General features: G+C 51.5%; 2 protein-coding genes across 3 annotated transcripts; one reads left to right on the top strand and one right to left on the bottom strand.

Annotated features, from left to right (window-relative positions):
• Positions 1-240: 240 nt before the first annotated feature.
• Positions 241-3082, top strand: Ankrd23 (ankyrin repeat domain 23). Its single transcript, XM_059282156.1, has 6 exons — positions 241-484; positions 660-758; positions 857-955; positions 1209-1307; positions 1419-1517; positions 1608-3082. The coding sequence occupies exons 1-6, from the start codon at positions 398-400 to the stop codon at positions 1701-1703; spliced, it is 579 nt and encodes a 192-aa protein (XP_059138139.1). The 5' UTR covers positions 241-397; the 3' UTR covers positions 1704-3082.
• A 4398-nt stretch (positions 3083-7480) lies between these two features.
• On the bottom strand, positions 7481-22059 carry Cnnm3 (cyclin and CBS domain divalent metal cation transport mediator 3). Of its 2 annotated transcripts, none has more exons than XM_059282086.1 (8): positions 20813-22059; positions 14423-14566; positions 13214-13360; positions 12718-12887; positions 12466-12562; positions 11990-12123; positions 11482-11620; positions 7481-7995 (listed from the first exon to the last, which is right to left on the bottom strand). In XM_059282086.1, exons 1-8 carry the CDS (start codon positions 22047-22049, stop codon positions 7931-7933), a joined length of 2133 nt encoding a protein of 710 aa, XP_059138069.1. In that variant the 5' UTR covers positions 22050-22059; the 3' UTR covers positions 7481-7930. The 2 variants fall into 2 exon arrangements, with proteins under 2 accessions (XP_059138069.1, XP_059138070.1); XM_059282087.1 differs by lacking the exon at positions 14423-14566 and adding an exon at positions 20635-20637.
• Between the last annotated feature and the right edge of the window lie 2771 nt (positions 22060-24830).

Raw genomic sequence — 24830 nt, forward strand, 5'->3', positions numbered from 1 at the left:
ACATGACCCATCTCTACCTTTTACTCACGTTCTGTGTGCCTGCCTGTATCCAAAGTCCTCGACATAAGGACAGCAGTCATACAGGAAAGGGGTCTACCCTACTCTAACATAATTACAAATGCAATGACCTTATTTCCAGAACGGTCATATTCTGAGATACTACAATTAAGATTCAGCAGAGTATGGGAACAATTGGTGCATAACACACACTTCCCGTTCTTTTATCTCCTGAGAATGAGATCGAAAAACAACTATAATCGAACAGGCCAAGTGTGCTGGGCCAGAATGGTGAAGCGACAGTGATGGGTGCCCATGGACTCGGGGACTGACTTAGTTCTGTCCTGTTCCGCTCACCCAGCCGCAGCCCCAGGTCCCATTGGAGCCTGTGGACCTGGAAATGTTCCTGAAGGCAGCTGCGGAGAACCAGGAGGCCCTGATTGACAAGTACCTGACAGACGGAGGGGACCCTAATGCCCATGACAAGGTAGGGAGGGTGGGTGCGTGCATTTATGACACCTGTATATGACATCTTGGACACTCAAGTCCTCACCTGGGACACTGGGTAACTCTGGTGACCTGTTCTAGGAACGGAAGGGATGGGGTGGATGGCTCTAGGGAGTAGCTCTGCTCTCTTGGCCTCATTTTGTCTCTGCTCCCAGCTCCACCGCACAGCCTTGCACTGGGCCTGTCTGAAGGGCCACGGACAGCTGGTGAACAAGCTGCTCGCGGCAGGGGCCGCTATAGAAGCTCGGGACTTGGTGAGAAGCAAGGCTCGCCCTCACAGGGGATGTGGTGGCTCGTCTAGTCAGGCCTTCCGACCCCGTGGGTCAGAGCACCTTGATGCTTTGTGTTGCAGCTGGACAGGACACCTGTGTTCTGGGCCTGCCGTGGAGGACACCTGGACATCCTCAAACTGCTGCTTAACCAGGGGGCTCAGGTCAACGCACAGGACAAGGTAAAGGGACCGGTGCCTGCTTTGGGTGGTAACCTGTTAGGGGCACACGTAGCATAGAGAACAGACATTCACCTTATAAGAAGGCATAGCCCAGCTGGGCATGGTGGTGTTCGAGGCCAGCCTTATCTACTGATGAGTTCCAGGACAGCAAGGCTATACAGAGAAACCCTGTTTCAAAAAAAAAAAGGCACAGCTCTTCTGGGTTGGGTGGCATGGCCACCCAGATCCAGCACTGCACCTCACTTCCCCCTAGATCTGGAGCACCCCTCTCCATGTAGCCGTGCGCACGGGCCACTCTGACTGCCTGGAGCATCTCATTGAGTGTGGCGCCCACATCAATGCGCAGGATAAGGTGGGTGTTGGTGACTGAGCAGCCTGAAGCAGACTGGAGGCCCCCTGTGTGTCAGCAGCGCCTTCCTGTACTGGGCCCGTCGCAGTGACCGACTGGTCCCTCTCTCCACAGGAAGGGGACACAGCGCTCCACGAGGCCGTGCGCTATGGGCACCACAAAGCTACGAAGCTGCTGCTGCTCTATGGGGCCAAGTTGGGCATGAAGAATGTGGTGAGTGCCAGCCAGGCCATGTCTGATACCTGTGCTGATGTCGGGGGAGTACCTAGGAGAGGAAGGCTGACTCAGTATCCTTGTTCACAGGCCTCTCTGACACCAGTGCAGCTGGCCCGAGATTGGCAGCGGGGTATCCGGGAAGCGCTACAGGCCCATGTGGGGCACCCCCGGACCCGGTGCTGATGACTAAAACCTGTGGGTCACTCACAGCCGCCATTCCACACCCACTCTCCCACTCATCCACCTCCAAGTGGTTCTCTGCCCCAGCCCCAATTTTTCTCTGGCTTTGCTTCCCTGGGCCAGAAGCAGCAGGTAGAGCAGGTCCCCTGGGTTTCAGTGAGGGAGACTGTGTTCCCTGCCAGGGCTGGAGCAGAGGACCATTCGGTAGCAAGAAGCGAAGTGGGTCCGGACGAGGGCCAAGGCCAGAGCAGGATGTGAACAGACCAGCACTACCCACAGCCGGGTCTAGGCCTGTCTACCAATCCTTCGATCAGGAGACTGGCCTTGGCCTGTTCTGTAAGTAGAGACTCAGGTGTGACCAGCAGCTGCATCCAGGGTATAAGAGAAGAAACAGGCTACCTAAGTGCCAGGCATTGGGGCAACTCACTGCTGTCCTTTGGGTGGAGTTTCTCCAGGGACTCCATTCCTATCAGTAGCAACCCTGAGTGTGTCTGGAGTAGTTCTAGCCATCTCTAGTCTCCAGAACTGGAGGGGAGGTTCTGGCAGGCTGAGGGGCATGTCAACAAGATTGAGGCCCCACAGAAGTCAGTACCTACCAGGTTGCCCCAGAAGCTGGAGGCTGATGAGCTGGAACTAGTGTGTTCTCTGGGGAAGTCCCACCTAAAGGCTTCAGGCAACCCTGCCTGTCTTATGTGAGGGTAGAGTGTCAGGTGCTGGGGACTGCTTGTGGCCCACTCAACTTTTGGGGCGGCGGCCCGCAACCCTAGCTTACCCTAAGGCTCTAATGCCCTCTGGTACTGGAGAAAGGGCCTGGACTAGGCTCTGCATGCCCTGCACTCTGAGTTCAGCACCTTGCTATGGGGTGCAGCAACAACAGTATACACACCTCTCCAGGCCCCTGTGCCAACTGGTGGTGTGGCGAGACCCTTGCACAGGCGAACGCTCCCTCTCTTCCAGCTGGGTCTCCAGCTTCACTGGCAAGGCTGGCTCCTTAGAAGCCAGGAAGTTGATGATAAAGCGCTGGGCCCTCCACTGAGGCCACAGGCTGAACAAAGGGTTAAAAGGTGAAGGCTTCGCCTCCCTCAGATAGCCCTGAGCTGACACCCATTTAGCAACAGTTATTTTTAGTCTGATTTTGGCAGCCTCTCTGGCCCGTTACTATGTGAAAATCCTGACCAGTGCTCCTCCTAGGGGCATGAACCTTTTTATGGGCAGGCCCTGCCCTGTCCTGACAGCCGGCGTGCACCTAGACAGACAGTGCCATAAGCAAGACAGACATTCAAGACTACCCTATATGACGACTCCTCAGGAATGAGGACATTTAATGGACACACAGCCACCTTTTTATACACACAGATCACCGTTTTCTCATTAAACTGATTATCCACCACAGCCTGGTTGTCTTGTGGGGACTGGGAGGAGGCCTTGTCATCCTCAGCTGCAAAGACCATCACTCCTGCCAGCCAACAGAGTGACATGTCACCAAGTACTATGCATGTTTTATATATGTGGGGGCGGGGTGTCCTGGCACATGGCTCCCGTGTTCAGGACCTCTGCTCATTGATAGACAGGTTCAGAACTGCCCAGCTCACCAGTTTGTTTTTTTTTTAAGTCCTGATGTCCACTGGGTATGGTGGCACACACCTTTAATTCCAGCACGTAGGAGTCAGAGGCAGACTGATCTCTGAGTTCAAGGCCAGCCAGATCAACATATTGAGTTCCAGGCCAGCCAGGACTACACAGTGAAACCTTTTCTCCAAAGTCCTAATGTCTAATGTTACTAGGTCAGAAGCCCTGAAGGTAGGATCCAAGTATTAGTTGAAGACATGGTTATCTATGCATACTAGCAAATTGTAAGGAATTCTAGGTGGGTGGTGGGTGATAAATACCTACCTTAATATTAATAGTCCAAGACCTCAGGATACAATATAAACGAAAATCCATTTATCCCTAATACCAGTGATTATGGATACAAAAAATACAGTACTATTAACAACTGTTTAAGTTTAAACCTAAAAAAAAAAAAAAAATTATACGATGCTGAAGTATACAAATGAAAATGTTTACATAGACATAATGTGCTCATGGATTGGAAGGCACATGTAAAGATATCAGCTCTTGCTGGGCGGTGGTGGCGCGCGCCTTTAATCCCAGCACTCGGGAGGCAGAGCCAGGCGGATCTCTGTGAGTTCGAGGCCAGCCTGGGCTACCAAGTGAGTTCCAGGAAAGGCACAAAGCTACACAGAGAAACCCTGTCTCGAAAAAAACAAAAAAAAGAAAAGAAAAGAAGAAATCAGCTCTTCCTAAGTTGACAACATACAGGCTTAACACAGTTCCTACCAAAATCCAAGCAAGATGTAGAAAAGATTATCTAAACTGTGTAAGCAAATGTATACCCTGAACAATTGGAGCCATACATGGTAGGGCCTGCCGGTAATCCCAGCACCTGGGAGGCCCTAGGAGGACTGCTTTGCATTGCAGGTTAGGCGAACAAAGTGTGAGACAGTGGTGTATGTAGCACAGGCTGTATAGAGATTACACACGGAAAAACACCCACATTTTGAGAAATAACAGAAGGCAAGCACACTGTCCCATGCTTGTAAATCCAGCACTTGGTAGGCTGAGGCAGGGGGACTGTGAGGTCAGCTTGGCCCATTGACTGAGACTCCCTTTTTTTTTTTTTGAAATAGTTTTTGTCCTGGAACTCACTGTAGACCATGCTGGCCTTGAAGTCAAAGATCCACCTGCCTCTGAATGCTAGGATTAAAGGAGTGTGCCACCACACCCAGCCTGGGACTCTAAGAGAAACTTGGGGGGGGGGGGAAGTGGGTTCAACTTCAGTGATCCAGAGTGTAGTGGATAGATACAGACTAATGTGACGTAGTAGACAACCCAGAAATAGTCCCCCCCACACACAAATACACCCAACAGAGGGAGAGATGCCTTTTCAACAAATGGACAGACATCCTTAGGTTAAACACGGAAGGAAGGAGGGAAAAAGCCAGAGAAAGTGGGTTTTGAGTTTGAGGCCAGCCTGGGCCTGGGCCTACAAAACCACCAAAACCAGCTCTGGGGGCTGGAGAGAAGGCTGGGCAGTGAAGAGCACCAGCACCAACTGCTCTTCCAAAGGACTCGAGTTCGATTCTCAGCACCCACATGGTGAATCACAACCATAACTCCAGTTCCAGGGAGGAGCCAATGCCTTCTGGCCTCTGCAGGCACTAAGCATGTATGTGATGTACAGACATACATGCAGGCAAAACACTCACATGCATAAATTAAAAAAAAAAAAAAAAGCTGTGACCCAAGCCTTATTCATAGAAATATTCATTCAAAATGGAAAACAAGCTTACATGTAGAACAGAAACTCAAACTATTAGGGGAAAAGTTAGACAACTTCTGAGATCTAGAACAGTCAGATATACTAAAAGCACAAAACAAAGTTTGGTAAAACGACTTTAATCACAATGAAAAACCTCTGTTCCCTGAGACCCTGCCGTAGAGCACAGCCTCACTGTTAGTATTCTGTTACTGTGAGCACACAACTGAGACCAGGAGCCCAGAGGGGCCTGTGGGTGCCTGGTCCTTCCGGCGGCCATGTACAGTACAAGGAGGGAGCACGTGCTTCACCTCAGGGTCATCAGGGAGCAATGGAGAGGAAGAAGCCAAGGCCCCAACAACCCCTCTGAGGGCATGCCCCAATGACCACAGGACTCACTTCAAGGGGATTAAGTCTTAAGTACACAGGCCTTAGGGGCACATTTCAGAACTAGACTACAGCACTACAGACCAAAATTTCTGCAAACCCAAAATCCAACCAAGGATTTTAGAATCTGAATATATGAAGACTTCTCAGACCAAAAAAAAAAAAAGGAGGGGGGGGGGCAAATGAATGGGCGAAGAACACAGACACGTCACCAAGGTGAAGACCTGAACAGATTCTTACTTATAGTGCTGGATTCTATCAGGAAAAACAGATGAGAACCACAGTGGTTCTGCTGGTCACCTGTCTAAATAGCTCAAGTAAAAACAATGACCGTTTGGAGGACTGAGAAACTGGATCGTTCCTACACTTCACGTAGGAACTGAGGCTTGCACACAGCTACTGCAAAAGGCCTGGCAGGCTCTCTTTCAATGATAAACAACCTAGCAACGGCACTCCTGGCACCTCCCCCAGAGTCAACACCAATATTCACACCGACATCTGTACATGAATGTTCATAGCAGCTTTATTTGGAAAAGGCCAAAAAACTGGAAACAACCCAGATGTCCTTTGACAGGACAATGAATACACCATGGAATACCACTTGGCAAGAAAAGGGAACAAGCTGCTGGCACAATGACCCGGATCGGTCCCCAGAGAACTATGCTGAGTGAAGGAGTCAGTCCCTAACGCCACACACTGCACGACCCCTCAAACAACACTCCTGAAATGACAAAATAAAAGAGATGAGGAACAGTCTAGTGGTTGCCAGGGCTTAGGGACGGGCAGGTGGCTCTGAGTGGCAGTCCAGGGGGAACCCTGGTAGTGACAGGACAGTGGGTTAGACTTGGGCAGCAGTTACTCAGGTCTACACAGATGCCAGGTACCACCTGCACCAGTCCAGGCTTTGAGACTACATTACAGTTTGTGAGACAGGACCACTGAGGAAAGCCAGATAAAGGATGCATGGACTCTGCATCTTTCCAACTTCCTATGAATCTGCAATTGCTATAAAATACAAAGTTAGGTAAAAAGGAAACAATAGCTCTAAGTGCATCTTGGCATCCTGCCTTGGAATTCTGCAACAGAAAAGGACATTACTAGAAAAAAAAAAAAAAAAAAAAAGTAACATCCAAACCAAGCCTCCAGTTAAACAGTATGACACCAATGTTAACATTTTAATTTGGATAACTGTAACAAGGTTATTTAACATGTTAACATCAGGGGATGCAGAGTAAAGGGCATATGGAACTCTTCTATGAATCTAAAACTATTTCAAGACCCTAACCCTGGTGTTCAAGGTGACTAAATCAGAAGCCCCAGAAGGGCCCAGGTAGCCAAGGTTCTAATTTGCCAGGTGATTCTGCAGCCAGAATTCCGAATTCTTTTCTGGAGAGAGATGATTTTTAAAGTATTTGCTTCCAACCTGAGTTTGTTCTTAGCGCATATTCCTTGAGAATACTTTCTTGGCAAGCATACCACTGATCTCTTGGCCTACAAGTCTCACTTACCAGGACCCACACATTCTTTTGAGGAAGGTTCCAGAAATCCTCCCTCCCCGCCCCTGAGCCTATGGTCCCAGAGCCGAAACTGTGGAAGGAAAATGTAGGTGCCCTGGAAGAGGAAACTTGTGCTTTCCGACCCCTGCATCTCAAAAACAACGTCCCTGGAGACGGAAAAGGGCACACAATTTGAAATATTTCAGATACAAGAAAACCTTGACTTCTCAGCAGGTGACAAGGAGGTACTAGGTTTACAAACAATCCTCCCCGATCGCTCTTCCCTACCCATTATGGCCACACATGTTCCCGGAGGCTTAAGACAAAAGTACAAGGCAGGTCCTCAACACTGACTTTTCATCCATGCTGGGCAGGCCCGTGTCACTGGGCCAGCCTGCTCACGACTTCAGGCGTCAGAGAAGCTAACCTCCCTCCACAGGAGGGAGCAGAACTGGGGCACAGACTTATTGGGGAATCGTGCTTTTAGATTTGGCACATGGAAAAAACTGGGGTACGTGAATCAAAATACGGCATTGTAAGGGAAATAAAAAGGTACAGGACGGGGCCATAGACTTGAATCTCCATCCAGAGCCAACATTCTTGGTTTGCTCATAAAGTGATGCCAACAACAGAGGGTTGGCCAATCAAAAGCAAAGTGAGACAGGCCAAGACCATGTAAAGGCAGTAACTGCACCCACATGGCACCTGGCTCAGGGAGGTACAGACACTGTGCTGTTACAGTATCAGGGGAGAGGCTGGGCCCTGGGGACTAGAGATGATGCTGTTCCTTTCATCCCCCCAGAAACAGGCTTCTTCTGGAGGACCGCCCTGCCAGTCCTATCTCCTAAGGGAAGGCAGGGCCAGCTGAAGGCTCTGGCCTTCAGGAGGCCCAGGACCCACATCTTATAATGGCCATCTAAAACGTGGCCAGAATCGGTGGGGGACAGGCTGGCATGAAGCTCCTGCTTGGCTCTCCCCAGCTCCCCACACGCTTGTCCATTTCCAGCTCGGGGCTGCCTGGCAAGCAGTTACACTCCTGGGTTCTGCCCAGGGCTCTTCTCCACTGGGACGTCAGGTCTGCTGTTGTTGGACCCTAAGGAGAGGGGAAAAACGAGAATGGCATTCACAGTAGTCAAGGGCAGGCTCTAGCAGAACCACGTACTGAACCTTTAGGACAAAGAGACAGCCTGGACAGACGGGCCCTGGGACATCTCAGGAACCATCACAGCAGTCAAGAACATGGTCAAGAGAGAAACCCACTCCAAGGACAGATGCCACCCATGAGGGACAAAGATGGGCTACTGACTGTTTTTGTCATTGGTTTGTGGGTCTGCCCCCTCCCCTACTTCTTTGGGGCAGCAGGGTTTGAGACAGGGTCTTATGCAGCCCAGGCTGACTTTGAATGTCAGCTCCTCCTACCTCCACCTCCCAAGAACTAGAACTGCTGGCTTTGAAACTTAATTGTCTGTCTTTCATTCTTCACAGCCAGTCAGCTCTTCTGACATTTACCTTGGTGTGTACGTATAAACGTGTGAGGGTATGCACGTGTCATGACGTGTATGGAGGTCAGAGGACAACCTGTGAGACTCGGTTCTTACCTTCCACCACATAGGTTCTGGGGACTGAACGTGGGTCACCGGCTTGACGGCAAGCATCTTACCCACAGAGCCATACTGCCAGCCCCTATTTTGTTTTGAGACAAAGTCTTGCTGGCTGGCTTGGAATTCACCATGCAGTATGGAGTGACCTCAAACTCAAGGCAGTTCTCCTGCCTCATCCTCAGGGGTGCTGAGATTACAGGTGTAAGCCATGGTACCTAGGGAGTGCTATGTATTTCTGACTCCAGGGGCTCAGGCTGCTATGCTGGGCAAAAAGAAACTTCCGCAGCTAATAAAGAGCCCCTGTGCTACAAGGAAGCCGTGTGTTCCACGACTAACCAGGTGTGCCATGACCCCTTGTGTTCTAGAAAAAGTAAGTACTAGAAAAATAAAATACAGTACCCCTCCCAACTCCCCCACCAAGGGAAATGCACCCCAGCCTGGGGGAAGCAGTCTGTGGTGCCTGCCAATAGCTAAAGGATGGGAAAAGTAAATCAAAGAAAAAGGAAACAGATATTTACCTTGGTGTTTTCTTAAAACAAAAAATGCTCACTAGTCCACAGTCATTTATCAACTGCAGTTTCCAAATGTGCCAAAGAGGGAAAGGTCTACTGGGAAGGCTGAAGAGAGCGGAGAGAAGAGAGAAGAGGGACACGCTGTTGAGTGGCAGTGGGCCTCAGCTCCTCAGCACCACGCGGAAGGCTGGGGAGGGCTCTGGGCTACACAGGTGATGCTGAGGACCACAGAGGGACGGCACCCACCACAGGGCCGCACGGGTGAGGAGTCCAGGATCAGACTTTCAGTGAAGGGCCAAGTCACCTGCTCTGTCCCCGCTGCCACTCACAGCAGCCAGACAACCAAAGGGTGGACTCGAATAAAACCTCATTTATAAACTCTGGAACCTGGCCAAATCAGGTTCCCACACCATAGCTGGCTGATCCCTGATGTAGGTTTGTTTGTTTTTCAGACAGGGTTTCCCTGTGTAGTCCTGGCTGTCCTAGAACTCACTACAAAGACCAGGCTGGCCTTGAACTCAGAGATCCACCGGCCTCTGGCTCCCGAGTGCTAGGATAAAAGGTGTGCACTGCCACCACCCGACCCAATCCCTGACGTACGCCATTTAAAATTCTTGTACATTCCAAACATTTCAACAAGAGCAGTTTCCTGCCAGGGATTCAGCGCCCAAATCCCCAGGGACTGAGTCTTTCTGCACTCGTTTAAACAGTGGCAAACAGTGGCCCACCGAAACCAGCACTGTGCAGTAACACTAAACTCTTGGGGACAGGGACAAACCCAGGGAGACCCCAGAGTTAGGCAAACCTCACTGGGGCACACATCAGGTCACCTAGGTAAAAACTGGCAAACAGGGCGGATAAAGCATTGTAAGGAAGAAATGACCCACAAGCCACAGTAAATTACTCTTTTTACAGGCCGGCCCAGAGAGCGGGCCAAGTCAAGAGGATGAAAACGTCTCTAGCTTCTCCAGGGACTAGAGGTATAGCTCAAATGGAAGAATGCTTGCCTAGTGTGTGCAAGGCTGTAAGTTCAATACCCCCCACCCCCCTCCCCCAGCACTTGGAAAGAAAGGAAAGAAAAGCAGGCAAAGGAAAGGAAGGGAGGGAGCAAGGGGGGGGGGGGAAGAAGAGGGAAGGAGGGGAAAATCCCTGACGGAGGACACGCTCCTAGAACTGCCATTCTTAGCTCACGTCTGTACCTTGAATACAGCCCCTGCAGTCTGAGTAGAGGTTGGAGCCAGAAGACACTCATGTTTTAAAAACGAGTCTTGGTAAGGCTAACGTGGCCATGTGAACTTCTGTTCTGGGGTATTCCACAAAACACCTCTCTGGAACTGACATTCCTACAGGGCATGCCTCAGCTGTCCCCTAGTAGTGCCTGGAGCCAGAGCAGAACCCACAGGGGCTGAGCCATCACCGTGGCTCAGGGTCAAGGGTTTCTGTCCTTTGTACCTTCTGTCACTTCTTGATTAAAAAAGCGATTTCTGGGGGCTGGAGAGATGGCTCAATGGTTAAGAGCACTGGCTGCTCTTCCAAAGGTCCTGAGTTCAATTCCCAGCAACCACATGGTGGCTCACAACCATCTGTAATGAGATCTGGTGCCCTCTTCTGGCCTGCAGACATACATGCAGGCAAACACTGTATACATAATAAATAAATAAATCTTAAAAAAAAAAAAAAAAGCGATTTCTACTGTAAAAACATGTTTGTGATATCAAGTGTGGGTCTCAGTGACCACGGCCCTAAGTCCCCAGGAGGCTGTCTGGAGGCTGTCTAGGGCCCCCAAACTCCATTCCTCATCTATCAGACAAGCCCAGCAACTCCCACCTCTCAGGATGGTGGGCAGCTTCGCCAGGGAAGACGGGGTCAGCTCTAAGCATGCCTGCAGAGTAAATGCCCAGGAGGAACTTGGCTCCCTGGGGCAGCCAAGTGGAGCAAGGCAGAAGCCCGCATGCCTCCCAGAGCTACTTCTAAAGCTCAGCTTGGCAATCCGGAGCCTTATCCAAGGACCAATCAACTCAAGAAACCACAGAAAAGCCCTGGCCTTCACCGCCCAAACCACAGACTGTGAGGCAGCCCAGAGCCTACCCATAATGCAAACTGCCCCCCACCCAAGCGCGTTCTGCTTCCATTCTACAGAACCTCACTATCAACATGTGCTGACCCAGCTCCACAGCAAGTGCTCCTCTGAGCCAGGGCCAAGGAAAAGCCAAATCTTGACTCTTTAAGTGACCTAACTCTGATCTTAAGTGGCCTGAGAGTTTCTACCCTGAACATCCCCGACTTATCGAGAACTAGCTAAGCCATCTCTAAGAGGCCACGGACAGAAAAGTACGAAGGAAAGGATGGGCAGAGAAACAGGAGGGTACAGACAGGGAGGAGAGAGCACACGCAGCGCAATGGCAAGATTTCCTGTGACCCCTGGGCCCCAGCACTGCAGGATGCACCATGGGGGGAGGTGCTTACCTGCTGTCTCAATGGACTTGTCACCAAGGAGCCTGGTCTGGCTGCCTGGGATGGCCTGGAGCTCAGCATTCTCTGGGGATGGAGGCAAGCTTTGGGCTCGGGAAGCCAGGAGTGCATTGAGGTACTGCAACCGTGTGATCTAGAGGATAAGAGAATGGAGAAATTACCCAGCGGGTGCAATCGCGAGATACGGACAGCAGAGCTCCCACCTCTGACCTGCACTAGACAGGCAGGACTTTAAACTAGCCGCGAGGGCAGAAAGCCTTTGAGCCACACGGTTTTCTTTTATGGCCAAGTGATTTTAAGATCTACAATGGAGATCAGGCACAAGGCCTCCAGAGAGGTGCAGACTCCAGCAGTCCAGGGAGAAGGGGAGGTCCCACCATTCAGGATGTGAGCCTGTCTTTCTGTGCTGGGTTCACTCTCCATCTTCACAGTGACCAGCTGGACTAGTCCCTCGGGAGCACAAAGCCAGTTAAAGCAGCACCAACGTGCAGCCCAAAGTCACCTTAATGAGCTGCAGGTCAGAGAGGGCCCTCACGGTGTAGTCAGGACAGTATGCGGAGGGGCGGGTACTCTCGGGTGGTTCAGGCTGCGGGTCGTGGCGGATGAGCTGGCGTGAAGACACGGGGGACTGGTGAGCTATGGAGGAAATAATCAGAGATGGCGGAAGGCAGTGGGACGAGTGAACAGCCTCTAGTGCCTGCCCTTGAAGTCCCCTTGGAGAGGGAGGGGTGGGTGGGAACATGGAAGACCATGCCGAAGCCACCCTGGAGCGTTTGCGGGGATCCAGCGGCTACCAAGATAAACAAGGCAGAAGTTCTGCTCCGCCCCTACACTGCCTAGCCAGGAAGCCCCCGTGGGACAGAGACACAGGCTCCAGGGAAGCCTGTGTCCTGGGCACTGAGACCTTCCGCAGCATCCGGAGTGCCAGGGGCAGGTCTGCCAACCATGACCACAACCCCCAAAGGGGCCCTGGCTTACCTGAAGACGGGGCTGCCAGGGCGGACACGCCATAGTACGTGAAGGCCCCATTCTCGAACCTCAGGCCCTCCTTTCCAATCTCCACCTCGACCCTGCCCTGGGAGGAGGACAGAAGCGGACAGGTTCTCTCTCCCGTCACGAGAGGACAGGAGGAACCTCAGCCCCAGGGGTTTATTGAGGGTGGCTGTCTGGAGAGCTCTCTCTCCAGGTCTGAGGACGTGGGAGGCTTCGGGTCTGGGCAGCCGCGGTTACCTGCAGGATGAGAATGAAGTAGTCCACCGGCTGGCTGCGCTGGTACAAGTAATGGTGTGCGGCCAGGCGGTTGTTCTCATCAAATTTCACCTCCTGGTTGACACTGGGATGCTTCAGCAGATACAGCAAGACTTTCTCGGAGATTCGCATTGGGCTGAACACATCCACCTCTGCCCCGCGGTGGGAGAAAGGGACAGTGTCCACTGGGGCCCAAGTGGCCTGTCATCACACCTGCCTCCTGCTGCCTCCTGGGCTCTCCCAGTGGTCCCTGGGCTGCGGCAATCCACACGAGAGAGCCAAGCAGGGCATACCACACAGGGCCAGATGAAGTGCCCAGAACACGTCTTATCAGGAGACACCCACTAGCTCTGCAGAGGGAAGCAGATGCTCTTCGGGAGCCTCCAGCTCACTAGGAGCCAAGCTGGCGTCTGGCCTGGGTGGTTTCTTGACCCTCTGGGTGGTGAGACCAGGGGCAAGGACCACCCTTCACCCTCACCTCGGGAAAGGAAGCGCTGGGTGGCCAGGAGCAGCTGAGGCGAGATTTTTACTTTATATTCATCATCAGACACCTTGAATAAGGAGAATTCCTCCTTCCGCTTGAGAGGGGTGCTCAGGGCAACAGTCTTTTTCCTCACCTTGGTGTCTGTAGAGGCAGTGAAAAGATGGCATGGGTGGGTATCAGCACCCAATTATGACCACAAACAGAGCAAGCGGCCCTGTCACCCACTCTTTCCTCCCAAGGTCCGGGGATTTTAGGGGATCCCCAAGGAATCGTCCTTGGCACTGCTCCCTGCCAAGACACTCAGCTGCCACGCCCACCACACGACAATCCCAGTGCCTAGGACAGAGGAGGCAACAGCCCACATGCATTTCCAGCCATGCCCAGAGGAAGTCTGCTGCTGTGGAGATCCTTCAGGTACAAGTGCCTGAAGATCACCCACGGCAGATGGCAGCAGCTGCCCTGGTGACCCCCCCTCCACTGGCTCAGGAACGGAAGCGAAGACACAGACACGGCAGTGCGGGGTCCCAAGAAGCCACGTGAGGCCCCAGCTATCAAGTATGGGCTCTGTGCCTGCCCCACAGAGTTGGCCATCGAAGGAAGACACAATCAAAGGTCCCACAGCTGTCTGCTGTAGAAGACCTGCTCAGGAGCTGGTCAAGAATGTTTGTTTTTGTTTTTTTTTTGAGACAGGGTCTACCTACTACATATCCTCTGTTGGCCAGGAACTCAGAGGTCTACCTGCCTCTGCCTGGCTGGGATTAAAGGCATGTGGATTTTTTTTTTTTTTTTTTTAACCTGTGTGGTGCAGGTGACCAAACTCAGCCCCATTCGAGCTGGACAAATACTCTACCACGGAGCCTCACATCCAATTCAAAGAATACAAAGGAGCTATGCACAAAAGAATGTGGGCCAGCAAAAGCAGCAGAAAGACCCGGGCCCGTCAAGGGCAGACACTTCTTCCAGTGATGGAGGGCTCTTACAAAGCCCTCTGCTCACACGGGGGCCACGAAAGTCAACAATGGGATGATGGATGGTCTGCATGGCTTGTGTGGAGGGCAACACTGGCCCACACCACAGTAGGGAAGAGGAGGTCTGGCTGGATCTCTAGACACTGTTCAGCAGCATGAAGGCCCACTGGCCTCTGATGCAGACGCTCCAGAGGCTGCAGGAAGGGCTGTGAGTTAGAGAACAGGTCAGACTCACGGTAGTCTTCCGACTCATCCAGGATCTCAGACCTGATGATCTCCTCGATGACGTCCTCCAGAGTGACCAAGCCCAGCACCTCGTAGAAGGGGTCACCTTCACCTTCGTTGTTCACCTTCTGAACGATGGCCAGGTGCGACTTCCCTGTAGGGAGGGACACTTACTTGCAGTCTGTAGGGACCTCCCGGGTTTCCTCGCACCAAAGGACAGAAGATGCTTGTACTGGCCACCCCACACCCCTTCCTCTGCACACTAGCAAGGCACACGGGGCCTCCCTCACACCTGCTACACAAGCACGCTACCCCCTCCTGAGCTATATCCTCAGCCCTCTTTTTACTCCCCCCGCCACTTTGGTTTTTTGAGACAGGGTTTCTCTGTGTAGCCCTAGCTGTCCTGGAACTTGCTCTGTAGACCAGGCGATCCTCGAACTCACAGAGATCCGCCTGGCTCTGCCTCCCGAGTGCTGGGATTAAAGGCGTGCGCCACTACCACCTGGGCTGATTTTATTTTATTTTTCTATTCATCTACCTGATTTTATTTTTGTTTTTTGTTTTTGTTTTTGTTTTTTTTTTTGAGACAGGGTTTCTCTGTGTAGTTTTTGTGCCTGTCTTGGATCTCGCTCTGTAGACCAGGCTGGCCTTGAATTCATAGAGAGATCCACCTGCCTCTGCCTCCTGAGTGCTGAGATTAAAGGCGTGCGCCACCACCGCCCGGCTATGATTTTATTTTTAAGACCGAGTTTCAAGTCGGCAGTGGTGGCGCACACCTTTAATCCCAGCACTCAGGAGGCAGAGGCAGGTGGATCTCTGTGAGTTCGAGGCCAGCCTGGGCTAGACTGAGTTCCAGGAAAGGCACAAAGCTACACAGAGAAACTGTCTTGAAAAACCAAAAACAAAACAAAACAAAACAAAACAAAACAAAACAAAACAAAGGACAGGGTTTTGTTACTGTAGCCTATGTTGGCCTGGCAATCACAATGCTCCTGCCTCAGTCTCAGGAGTACTGAGATCAAGTGCACAACACTGTACTTAGCTCTCCTCTTTTGTTTCTTGAGGAAGTCTCACTATGCAATCCAAGGTGGCCTGGGCTTTGTGACCCTCTTCCTCTCTAGTATGAAGAGGACAGACATGCATCCTCAGCAGGTTTTCCCAATTCCGAAAGCTGCCCTTCAGGGGTCTTCCGGAGGATGGCGCCGAGTAAGGGTGGGCATTTAGAATCCGTAGTATGTCAAGAGGAAGAGCTAGAGCTGGCACATGCCACCTTGCTCCTGTGTCTTTCTCATTCAATTTCCTGTTTGGCTGATTTAGTGAGGACAGAAAAGCTTGGAAAAAAAAAACCCAACTCTTACACAGTTGGCAAATGTTGGGGAGACTTCAGATATTTACTTGGGGTTACATAAGTATTTTCCACCCATAAAACTTTATATCTATTTGAAAGACAGAGTACAAGCTATGTATATAATTTAAAATCTTTTAGTTAACATTTTAACACTATATGATATCCAATATAGCTAAAGTATCATTTCAACGTGTAACCAACACAAAAACACAATATATACTTTACACCTCTTTTTACATTTTATAACACAGCCCTGAAACCTGGTGTATATGTGCTTAACACTTGCAGCATACCACAACCCTGAAGAGGGTCCACTCCAAGGGTCATAGGTGGGCTACGGGTCCCAGGACGGAGACAGGCAGGTCTGAGGCAAGGCAATGAGTACACACATGCCTATTACTAGTGAAGAATGGTCCAGACCTACATGAGAACTATGTGCTCCCAGGATCTTTTGGAGAAAATGCCCAGGCTTTTTCATGAATCATGAAATATTTACTAAATAAGGCCTCTTTCTTCAGGGGGCTCTAAATGCCCCAGGAAAAGATTAAAGCCTCCCAGGAGGAAAAGGCCAGGTACCCCCGACAACTGCTCACTCTACTGAGTCAGAGGCACTGGGTCAATGTGCCAGGTTTCTAAATTCCTTCCGATCCTTGGCGATAGCGCTGGAACCGGCTCAAGCTAGCAGGCAGGTGCCATTTCCACAGGGCTGCTCTGCCGTAAACCTGTGAGGCCAAGCGGGGAGGGTCAAGAGTGCAACATGCAAGTTTGGGATCCTCAAACACCAAGCCTGGGTTCTAAAAGGCCACTCAGAGCAGGGAAGCCTCAATGCAGCTCCCTCCTCCCAAGAGTGAGTCCCTCTGACATACCCCTAACAGAAAGAATTAACTTCTTCTGTGCTCTCAAAGTTCTCTGAAAAAGACTCACAATTCTGGAACCTGTTGCATGAGGATGGTTCAATAATGGGAGAAGTCCCTGGCCATAGGAATACGTAAGACAGGGAGCTTGGAGGGACTGTTTGTCCCCACTGGACAGGACATGGCGAATGAAGGCCATCCACATTCATTCTCCCAGTTACTCCTCAGCCCCAGACCCACAGATCAAGGGCAGAAACTCAGTGGCAGAGTGCTTGACTAAAATGTACCTGGGTTCCTTCCCTAGCACTTGGGAGGAAAAAAGCCTAAGTCATCCTGATTGCTGACCTCTCTTAGAAGGTAGTTCTGTTCTCTTAGCTCTCAGGAGTCTCTAAACTTCTGGTTCCTCTTACTTCTGTGGTCCAGCCTGTTCCTGGCATCTTTTCCAGCCCCTCCTCCTGCATGCTTTGAGTCCCCAGGGCTCAGGCTCTCTGTACCACTCCTGTAGCTCAGGAGATAGATTACTTCTACGCTGACATTCAGATCTTCTCCTCCCCTTCAGTCTTTTGTTTGCGGTTCCTATCAGCCGCCAGCTAGGAATCTGCTCCTTGGCACACAAAATTCCAATGTAAGGAAACACTCACCTGCTCCTGGCTCCAGCCCTTAAGGAAGCCAATACTGTATCATTCAGGAAGACACCTAGGCTCCAATACAAACAAACGACTTCTGGCTCCCCAGCCCTAGCCAAGCAGCAAATGTCTACCTCCTAATGCCTCCCTGGTCACCTCCTCAGGCCAATGTGGCACATTACTTGGGTTCCCCCACACCACTTCTGTTGCCCACATCAGCCCACTGATCAGTAAAAACACGCAAGACAATCTGGGTGTAGGACACACCCAGCCAGCTCTTTAGTCTGAGCTCTGGGGTGGCGGAAGCAGGCGGATCTGAGTTCAAGGCCAGCCAAAGCTACATAGTGAGACCCTGCCTCAAAAACCCAAAAACCACCCACACAGTGCTGCTCCTGGCTCATAGCCCTGTTGATCAAAGCCATGCCATTAATGCAATACACAAACAAGCACTCCACTCATCTTGCTTCTGTGAACATTTTCTTAAATACATTTATTTTTTATTTTATGAGCACTGGTGTTTTTACCTGCATGTATATGTCTGTGTGAGGGTGTCAGATCCCTTGGAACTGGAGTTATAGACAGTTGTGAGCTGTCATGTGGGTGCTGGGAAGTGAACCCAGGTCCTTTGGAAGGGCAGTCAATGCTCTTAACTGCTGAGCCATCTCTCTAGCCCCACCTCTGTGAACAGTCTAACTAAATGAAAAACGGCTCTCATCGACCTCATCCTTAACATCATTACCAACTCCTAAAGCTTAAATTCAGTTCTATCCAGACAGGGACAAACAACCCTTACACCTCCACTGTCCCAAATCTGTGACACTGACAGCATGTAAACATCAAAGCACAGGTCCAGCCGGAATGGGACACTACAGTGAACAAACACTTCCTTGCCCACCTCTCTCCCACCTATCCCACACGGCTTCAAATTCACAATCCGCCGGGTGGTGGTGGCGCACGCCTTTAATCCCAGCACTCGGGAGGCAGAGCCAGGCGGATCTCTGTGAGTTCGAGGCCAGCCTGGACTACCAAGTGAGTTCCAGGAAAGGCGCAAAGCTACACAGAGAAACCCTGTCTCGAAAAACCAAAAAAAAAAAAAAAAAAAAAAAAAAAAAAATTCACAATCCTCCTGCCTCTGTCCTTAGCTGGGACGTTTCTTTCCTACTGACAGGTCAACCAGAGCTCGCTCTGGCAAGGCATATGCCACTGTCCTTGATGTGTGTGAACAATTTAAAGACCTTAGTAACGAGAGTTTGGGACATCAGAGGGACAATGGTGGCCTCTATATGACCCTCCTAAAAGGAAGGCTTGTGACTATTCTGGAAGAAATGGGGCCTTATACTTCCAGGTTCACCCTAAAGGCTAACTCACTGGAGCTGACAGACACTATCTCAGGAATGACAGTCACGAGACTCACAAGCAGGCCAGACCGAAGTCTCGTCTTTGATAAACGAACAGAGCAAGATCGACTCAGCAATCTTCCTACAACCTGGGAACTCAAAGCAGGCAGGGACAGGACAGAACCCTGCTGGCTGCCTCCCATACCATGAGAAGTGCCTTGCTTTAGGGTGACAGCAGCCCAGATGGACCCTACCCTCCCTATAAAGAGGCTGCAGGACCGAGTTCTAGGAATAGGCCAGGACACATCTAGGAGGTCCTCCAACAGCCCAGTCAGAGATGCTCATTCAAAGCCTCCCACTCAGCCATTCATGATCTACACACAGGTCTCCCACAAAGACAAAGGGAGACTGGCATGCAAAGTGCCCGTCAGAGTCTGGCACACACAGCACTCAATACAAGAGTAGTGTGCTCATTGCCGAGAGCTGCCTCTTGTACTGACGGTCCAGGGGCTGAGTGGACCTGGGGTCAGAAGATTTGCCAGTTCAAGGGGGTTTTGCTCCATCCGCCACTTCTTATCATGCAGCCTAGTCCACCTAGAGTCCTGGTGTACATCCACCCCTACCCTCCAAGGAAGGGTATCTGGTGGGCAAGGAACACCCAGGCTCTGGAAAGCACCCCAAGGATGACGGGATGACGGTAGAGTGCTATAGAGGAACCCACATTATTTTGGTTGTTGTTTTGCCCCCCCCCCCCCCCCCCGACAGGATTTCTCTGTGTAGCCCTGACTGTCCTCAAACTCAGAGATCCATCTGCCTCTGCCTTCCCCAAGTGCTGGGATTAAAGGTGTGCGCCACCAATGCCGCTAGGAATCCACATGTTAACATTTGGAGAGCCTCATGGTTTTTACTATCAACCTTAATAGATGGGACCTGGGTCTCAGGTCACCTATGGTGAGCCACCCACCATATGGGTTCAGTTCCCAGCACTCATATAATGCCTCACAACCATCCATAACTCCAGTTCCAGGGGATCCAAAGCCCTCTTCCAACCTTCTCAGGCATCAGACATGCAAAACACTCATACACATAAGTAAATCCTAAAAAAAAAAAAATTTAAAAAGCTGCTTAAACAAACCAGTGAAAGGAGTTGGTGAAAAATGTAGAGTTAAGGGAGAATCCCAGAGACCTTAGGCGAAAAAGGGGAGCATGGAAATAGAAATGGGGGGTGTGGCTTAGGGGAAGAGCACTTGTCTTCCCTGAAAAAACAATTTAAACAAAAGGGAGGAAGATGGAGAGATGGCTCAGCTCTTAAAGAGCATTGGAGGACCCAGGATTCAGTTCCTGGCACCTACAGGGCGGCTAGCAACTGTCTGTAACTCCAGTACCAAGGAACCCCTCCCCCCTTCTGGCTTCTGGAGGAACTGCATGCACGTGGTACACAGATATAACACATGCAAATACTCATATACATAAAAATAAAAATCTGAAGGAAAAAAAAAAAACTTTAAGGGAAAAAAGCCAGGAAGGGAAATTAAATTATTCATGATGCTGCTTTCAACGACATTAAATTAAAGTTTTCTCAGTACCTGTAAAAAAGTATTTATGAGTCCCTTCCTTGTCCTGCAACCTAGAAGGGCCAGGAAACATCACAGGTCCTGCTAATTTAATGTTAAATAGGCAAAGATAACCATTTCCAGTTACCTTATCCTTTTGACATCCTTTTAGTTACTATCCAAGAATCTGGGTGAGCTTGGAAGCCCAAGTGCACAGAGACGGCTCAGGACAAAGAAACCTCTGGGGTTAGAGCCAAGTAGACATGCTTGCTGCCAAAGGGGGGAGAGGGACCGCGGGAGGCTTTTATTCATTCATTTAGCTTTGAGACATAATCTTTAGCCCAGACTGGCTTCCATTTTCTAAGTAGGTAGGCCACTACCTGGGTTTATGTAGTGACTCAGAGCTTTGTGTATGTTAGGCAAACACTGAGCTACATCTTCACTTTTTTTTTTTTTTTTTTTAATAAATACAGTCTTACTACATAACCCAGGCTGGCCTGGAACCACCTTCCGATCCTCCTGCATCAGACACACAGCACTTCCTTCCCGCGTCTGAAAGTCGGTCTTTAAATATTTCCAAAGGTCATTCCCAGATTCAAGGCCATCACTTTCTGGGAAAGGTCAAGTCTTAGTGCCTCTCTGGCGGGGTGAGACCCTCTCTCCACCAGGGACAGCACCTTACCTCGCTTGAACTCCTCCAGAACGGCGTCCAGTTTGGTGTCGTTGAAGACGAAGTGGAGTGGATGGTTGTAGAAGCGGGTGATGGTGCTGAGCGGCGTGCAGTCCTCAGGGTCCACGAAGGCCAAGTCTTTGAGGTACAGTATGTCCACGATGTTGGAGCGCTCCTCCTCGTACACGGGGATGCGCGTGTGGCCGCTCTGCATGATACTGGCTAGGACGCCGAAGTCCAGGACCGCGCCGGAGTCCAGCATAAAGCAGTCTTCGAGGGGCGTGAGCACGTCCTCCACGGTCCGGTAGCGCAGGACGCCCTTGCTCAGATCGCTGTAGGGGTCGCCGCCGCCGCGCGCCAGCTCCAGCACGCGCTCACGCAGACGCCCCGGCCGCGCTGCCAGCTCCAGCAGCTGCCCCACCGGCAGCGCCACGGGCAAGGTGAGCAGCACCGCCAGGCGGCTGAGGCCCAGCGCGCGCGGCGCCAGCGCCAGCGCCCAGCGGCCGCTCACAGCGACCGGCAGCACCTCGCCCACCAGGAACACCAGCCCCGCGCAGCCCAGCACCGCGGGCACGGCGCGCTGGCCCACCGCTCGGTACAGCAGCACCGCCAGGGCCGCCTGCGCCAGGCTGGCCAGCAGCAGCAGCGCGCCCAGGGCGCAGCCGGCCCATCGGCGCGCAGGTTCCAGGCGCCGCGCAGCCGCGCGCTCCGCCTCCGAGCCGCTCTCGCGCAGCACCTGCACCTCGGCCGGCGCCAGCGCCAGAGCGCTCAGCTGCAGGCCCCGCGCCACGGCCGCCAGGGCCAGCAACCCGGCCGCCCCCAGCCCCAGCGCCCAGGGCGGCGCCGCCTCCTCGGCTGCCCCGCCGCCCGGCTCCACGCGCACCGCCAGCAGCGCGGAGCGCGGGCGCCCGGCCTCGGTGCGCAGGCGCAGCAGGGCACGCCACTCGCCCGTGGGGGCGGCCGCCTCTTCGGGCTCCGTGGCCCGCCCGCCCTCGGGGCAGCCTGCACCCTCCGTGGCCACCCAGGTCCAGGAGCTGTTGGCTAAGCCGGAGCAGAAGAGTCGCAAGCAGAAAGTGGCCTCCGGCGCTGCCCTTCCGCGCAGCGAGCCTGCGCCCGGCGCGCTGTCCTCCTCCATGCAGAAGCCCAGCAGTCCCGCTCCCGGCGCCGCCTCCCCCGCGGTGCTGCCCAGACAGAGCGCGGCAAGCACCCAGCCCAGCCAACCCGCCACAGCCGCAGCCGCCGCCGCCATGGCCTGCTACCCCTTCTGGGCCTCAGGCGCAGCCTACCCTACTCACCCGCGCCTCTGCCGCGGCGGCCAATCGGAGCAGGCCTTCGTGTCACTTCGACCAATAGGCGGCCGGCGGGGGCGGGCTCCGGGGAGAACTAGGCTGCGCCGGGGAGTAAACAAGCGGCGCTGGGCGGGCCGGGGGCCGGGGGGCGTGGGGCTCGGCCGGCAAGGGAGGATTCCGAGCGGCGGTCTGGGACGACCTAAGGGTCTCCGCGCGTGTGTAGGAGGAAAGGAAGATTGTTAACCACCTAGCCTGCAAGGCTTAGGGCTGAATACGAACCAGGGACTGGGTGCACGGAAGCCAGAGGTTCTTTGTTTATAAGATTTATTTTCTAGTTCTGTGTATGTGTGTGGGTTTTTGCATGCGAGTGCAGTGCTCTCGGAGGCCAGGAGAGGGCGTCGGATTTCCCCCTGGAGCTGGAGTTACTAGCTGGTGTGAGGTGGTGTGTTGGGGATTGAACTGTCCTCAGCACGCATTCTTCACCTCTGAGCCAGCCCTCCAGCCCCATTGATTTGTTTTAAAACTAAGGTTTCTTGGCCGGGCGGTGGTGGCGCACGCCTTTAATCCCAGCATTTGGGAGGCAGAGCCAGGCGGATCTCTGTGAGTTCGAGGCCAGCCTGGGCTACCAAGTGAGTTCCAGGAAAAGGCGCAAAGCTACACAGAGAAACCCTGTCTCGAAAAACAAACAAAAACAACTAAGGTTTCTTGAAGGTGTTTCTGCTTTGCGTCAGACTCTGTAGACATCAAGACACACACTTGCTTTTGAGGAGTTGCCCTGACAGGGAGACCCATAGTAAATACTCAAACCCTTAAAAATCAGTTTCCTTGAATCCTCATAGCTGCTTCATGTAATCAATCTCACAAGGGAAAGCAATGCTCACAGACTGTGTGAGCCTTTGGGTTCTGATGTGCGACCTGACTCCAGGTCGTCCAGCAATGCAAGGAGGTAGCAGCTGTCAGGAATTTTCGTATTTGCTAGCTTCACAACCACAGTTTATCCTGATTCCTCGGGTAGAGGATCCTTATGTCCTCATTTTAGAAGACTACATCAATTGGGTGGCGTGTTCTTCACCCTTTGCATTTGGTCTTTGTGATTAACTTCTCTACAGTATCCACATACTTTGTATTTTTCTCTATACTCCCCCCCCCCCGAGTCCTAGTACAAGTACACTTGTTATACATGTCAATTTAAATAATATTTTGAAAGATTAGTTTTGTTTTATGTGTATGTGTGGACTCAAGTATGTGTATATGCACTGTGTGTAGGTGCCCAAGGATACCAGAAGAGGGCACTGCATATCCTGGAACTGGAGTTCCTGGCATTTGTGAGCCACCACGTGGGTTCTGGGAACCAGTTCTTCTGTAGAGCAGTAAGTACTCTTAACTGCTGAGCCATCTCTCCAGCCCATTAAATGATTTTTAAAAAAGGATTCTGTAGACGTAACTTACTGCCCTGAAAATACCAACCTAAAAAAGTATGTGCAATATGGTCAAAAGTTGTGTAGAAGATAAGGTGCAATAAGGCCCATGAGGAAAGATAAGAGGGAAAATGTTTTGTGAAAAAAATCTGATTCAGATATGGCAGCACATCTGTAATCCTAGCAGAGGCCAGCTAGGGCTATATAGTGAGATCCTGTCTCAAAATCAGAACAAGGGACTGGAGAGATGGCTCTGTGGTTAAGAGTACATGCTGCTCTTGCAGAGGACCCTAAGGTGGTTCCCAGTGTGCACATTCACACACACACACACACACACACACACACACACACACACACACATTAAAAACTAAAAGTTTCCCCCAAGTCTTTACAAAGTTGGCAGTAATTCTTTTACATTATAAACTCAGAATAGTGGCTGGCGAATCACATCTCTGCTTCCCTGTTTTTATTATCTGAGCAGTACTGCATGCTACAAGAAGTTTGCCTCTTGCGGATGACAGAACAAGCTACCAGCAGAAGCAATTAAGACATGGCTGCTCTTTTGCATTGGAGCTGTCTTGCTGCCTTTAAGGAAAAAAGTCCCAGAGCTTTAGAGTGGATTCAACCTTTAAGTTTTCACTGTGTCTCCGAGTCAAGATAAAATGCTGACACCAAGAGGGAACAGATGGTGTGCATGAAATGAGTCACGTGTCTGAAGCCATCCGCTAGCAAGGAACAACCTACAGGAGAGGAAGGAACTCAAGTGACTTTTTTTCTCCCTTTTCTACTTTTTTTTTTGAGGCTAAAAACCTTGAGTAAAAGAAGATTGAGTAAGATTTGGAAAACAACAGATGGTCCTTTAAACTGTCAGCATCCAAGCATATGAAGAATCCAGGCTGCTCGTGTGGTGTTTCAGTGCAGAGGACTCTTTCTCTCTGTCCTTCTTTGCCCCATCTCTGGTCCATCACAACTTCCATGGAGACACTTGACTTTCATTTAGGTTTCTTACTGGCGCTCCCTGGGACATTTTCCTTAGTGGTCATTTAGGACAGACCATTTCTACTTTTTATCAAAACATTTATTTGTTTGTTTGTTTGTTCTCTGTGTAGCTCTGGCTGTCCTGGTTCTGTGGACCAGGCTGCCCTCAAACTCAGAAATCAGCCTGCCTCTGCCTCCCAAGTACTGGGACTAAAGATGTGCACCACCACTGCCTGGCAAAACATGTATTCATTATTATTTGAAACTCATAACTACTATAATCCCAGCACTCAGGAGGCAGAGGCAGGGTAAATGAAATTTCATGACCAGCCTGGGCTACAAAGA

This window comes from Peromyscus eremicus, chromosome 16_21 (genome assembly GCF_949786415.1).
Source record: "Peromyscus eremicus chromosome 16_21, PerEre_H2_v1, whole genome shotgun sequence".
NCBI classification, from domain to species: domain Eukaryota; kingdom Metazoa; phylum Chordata; class Mammalia; order Rodentia; family Cricetidae; genus Peromyscus; species Peromyscus eremicus.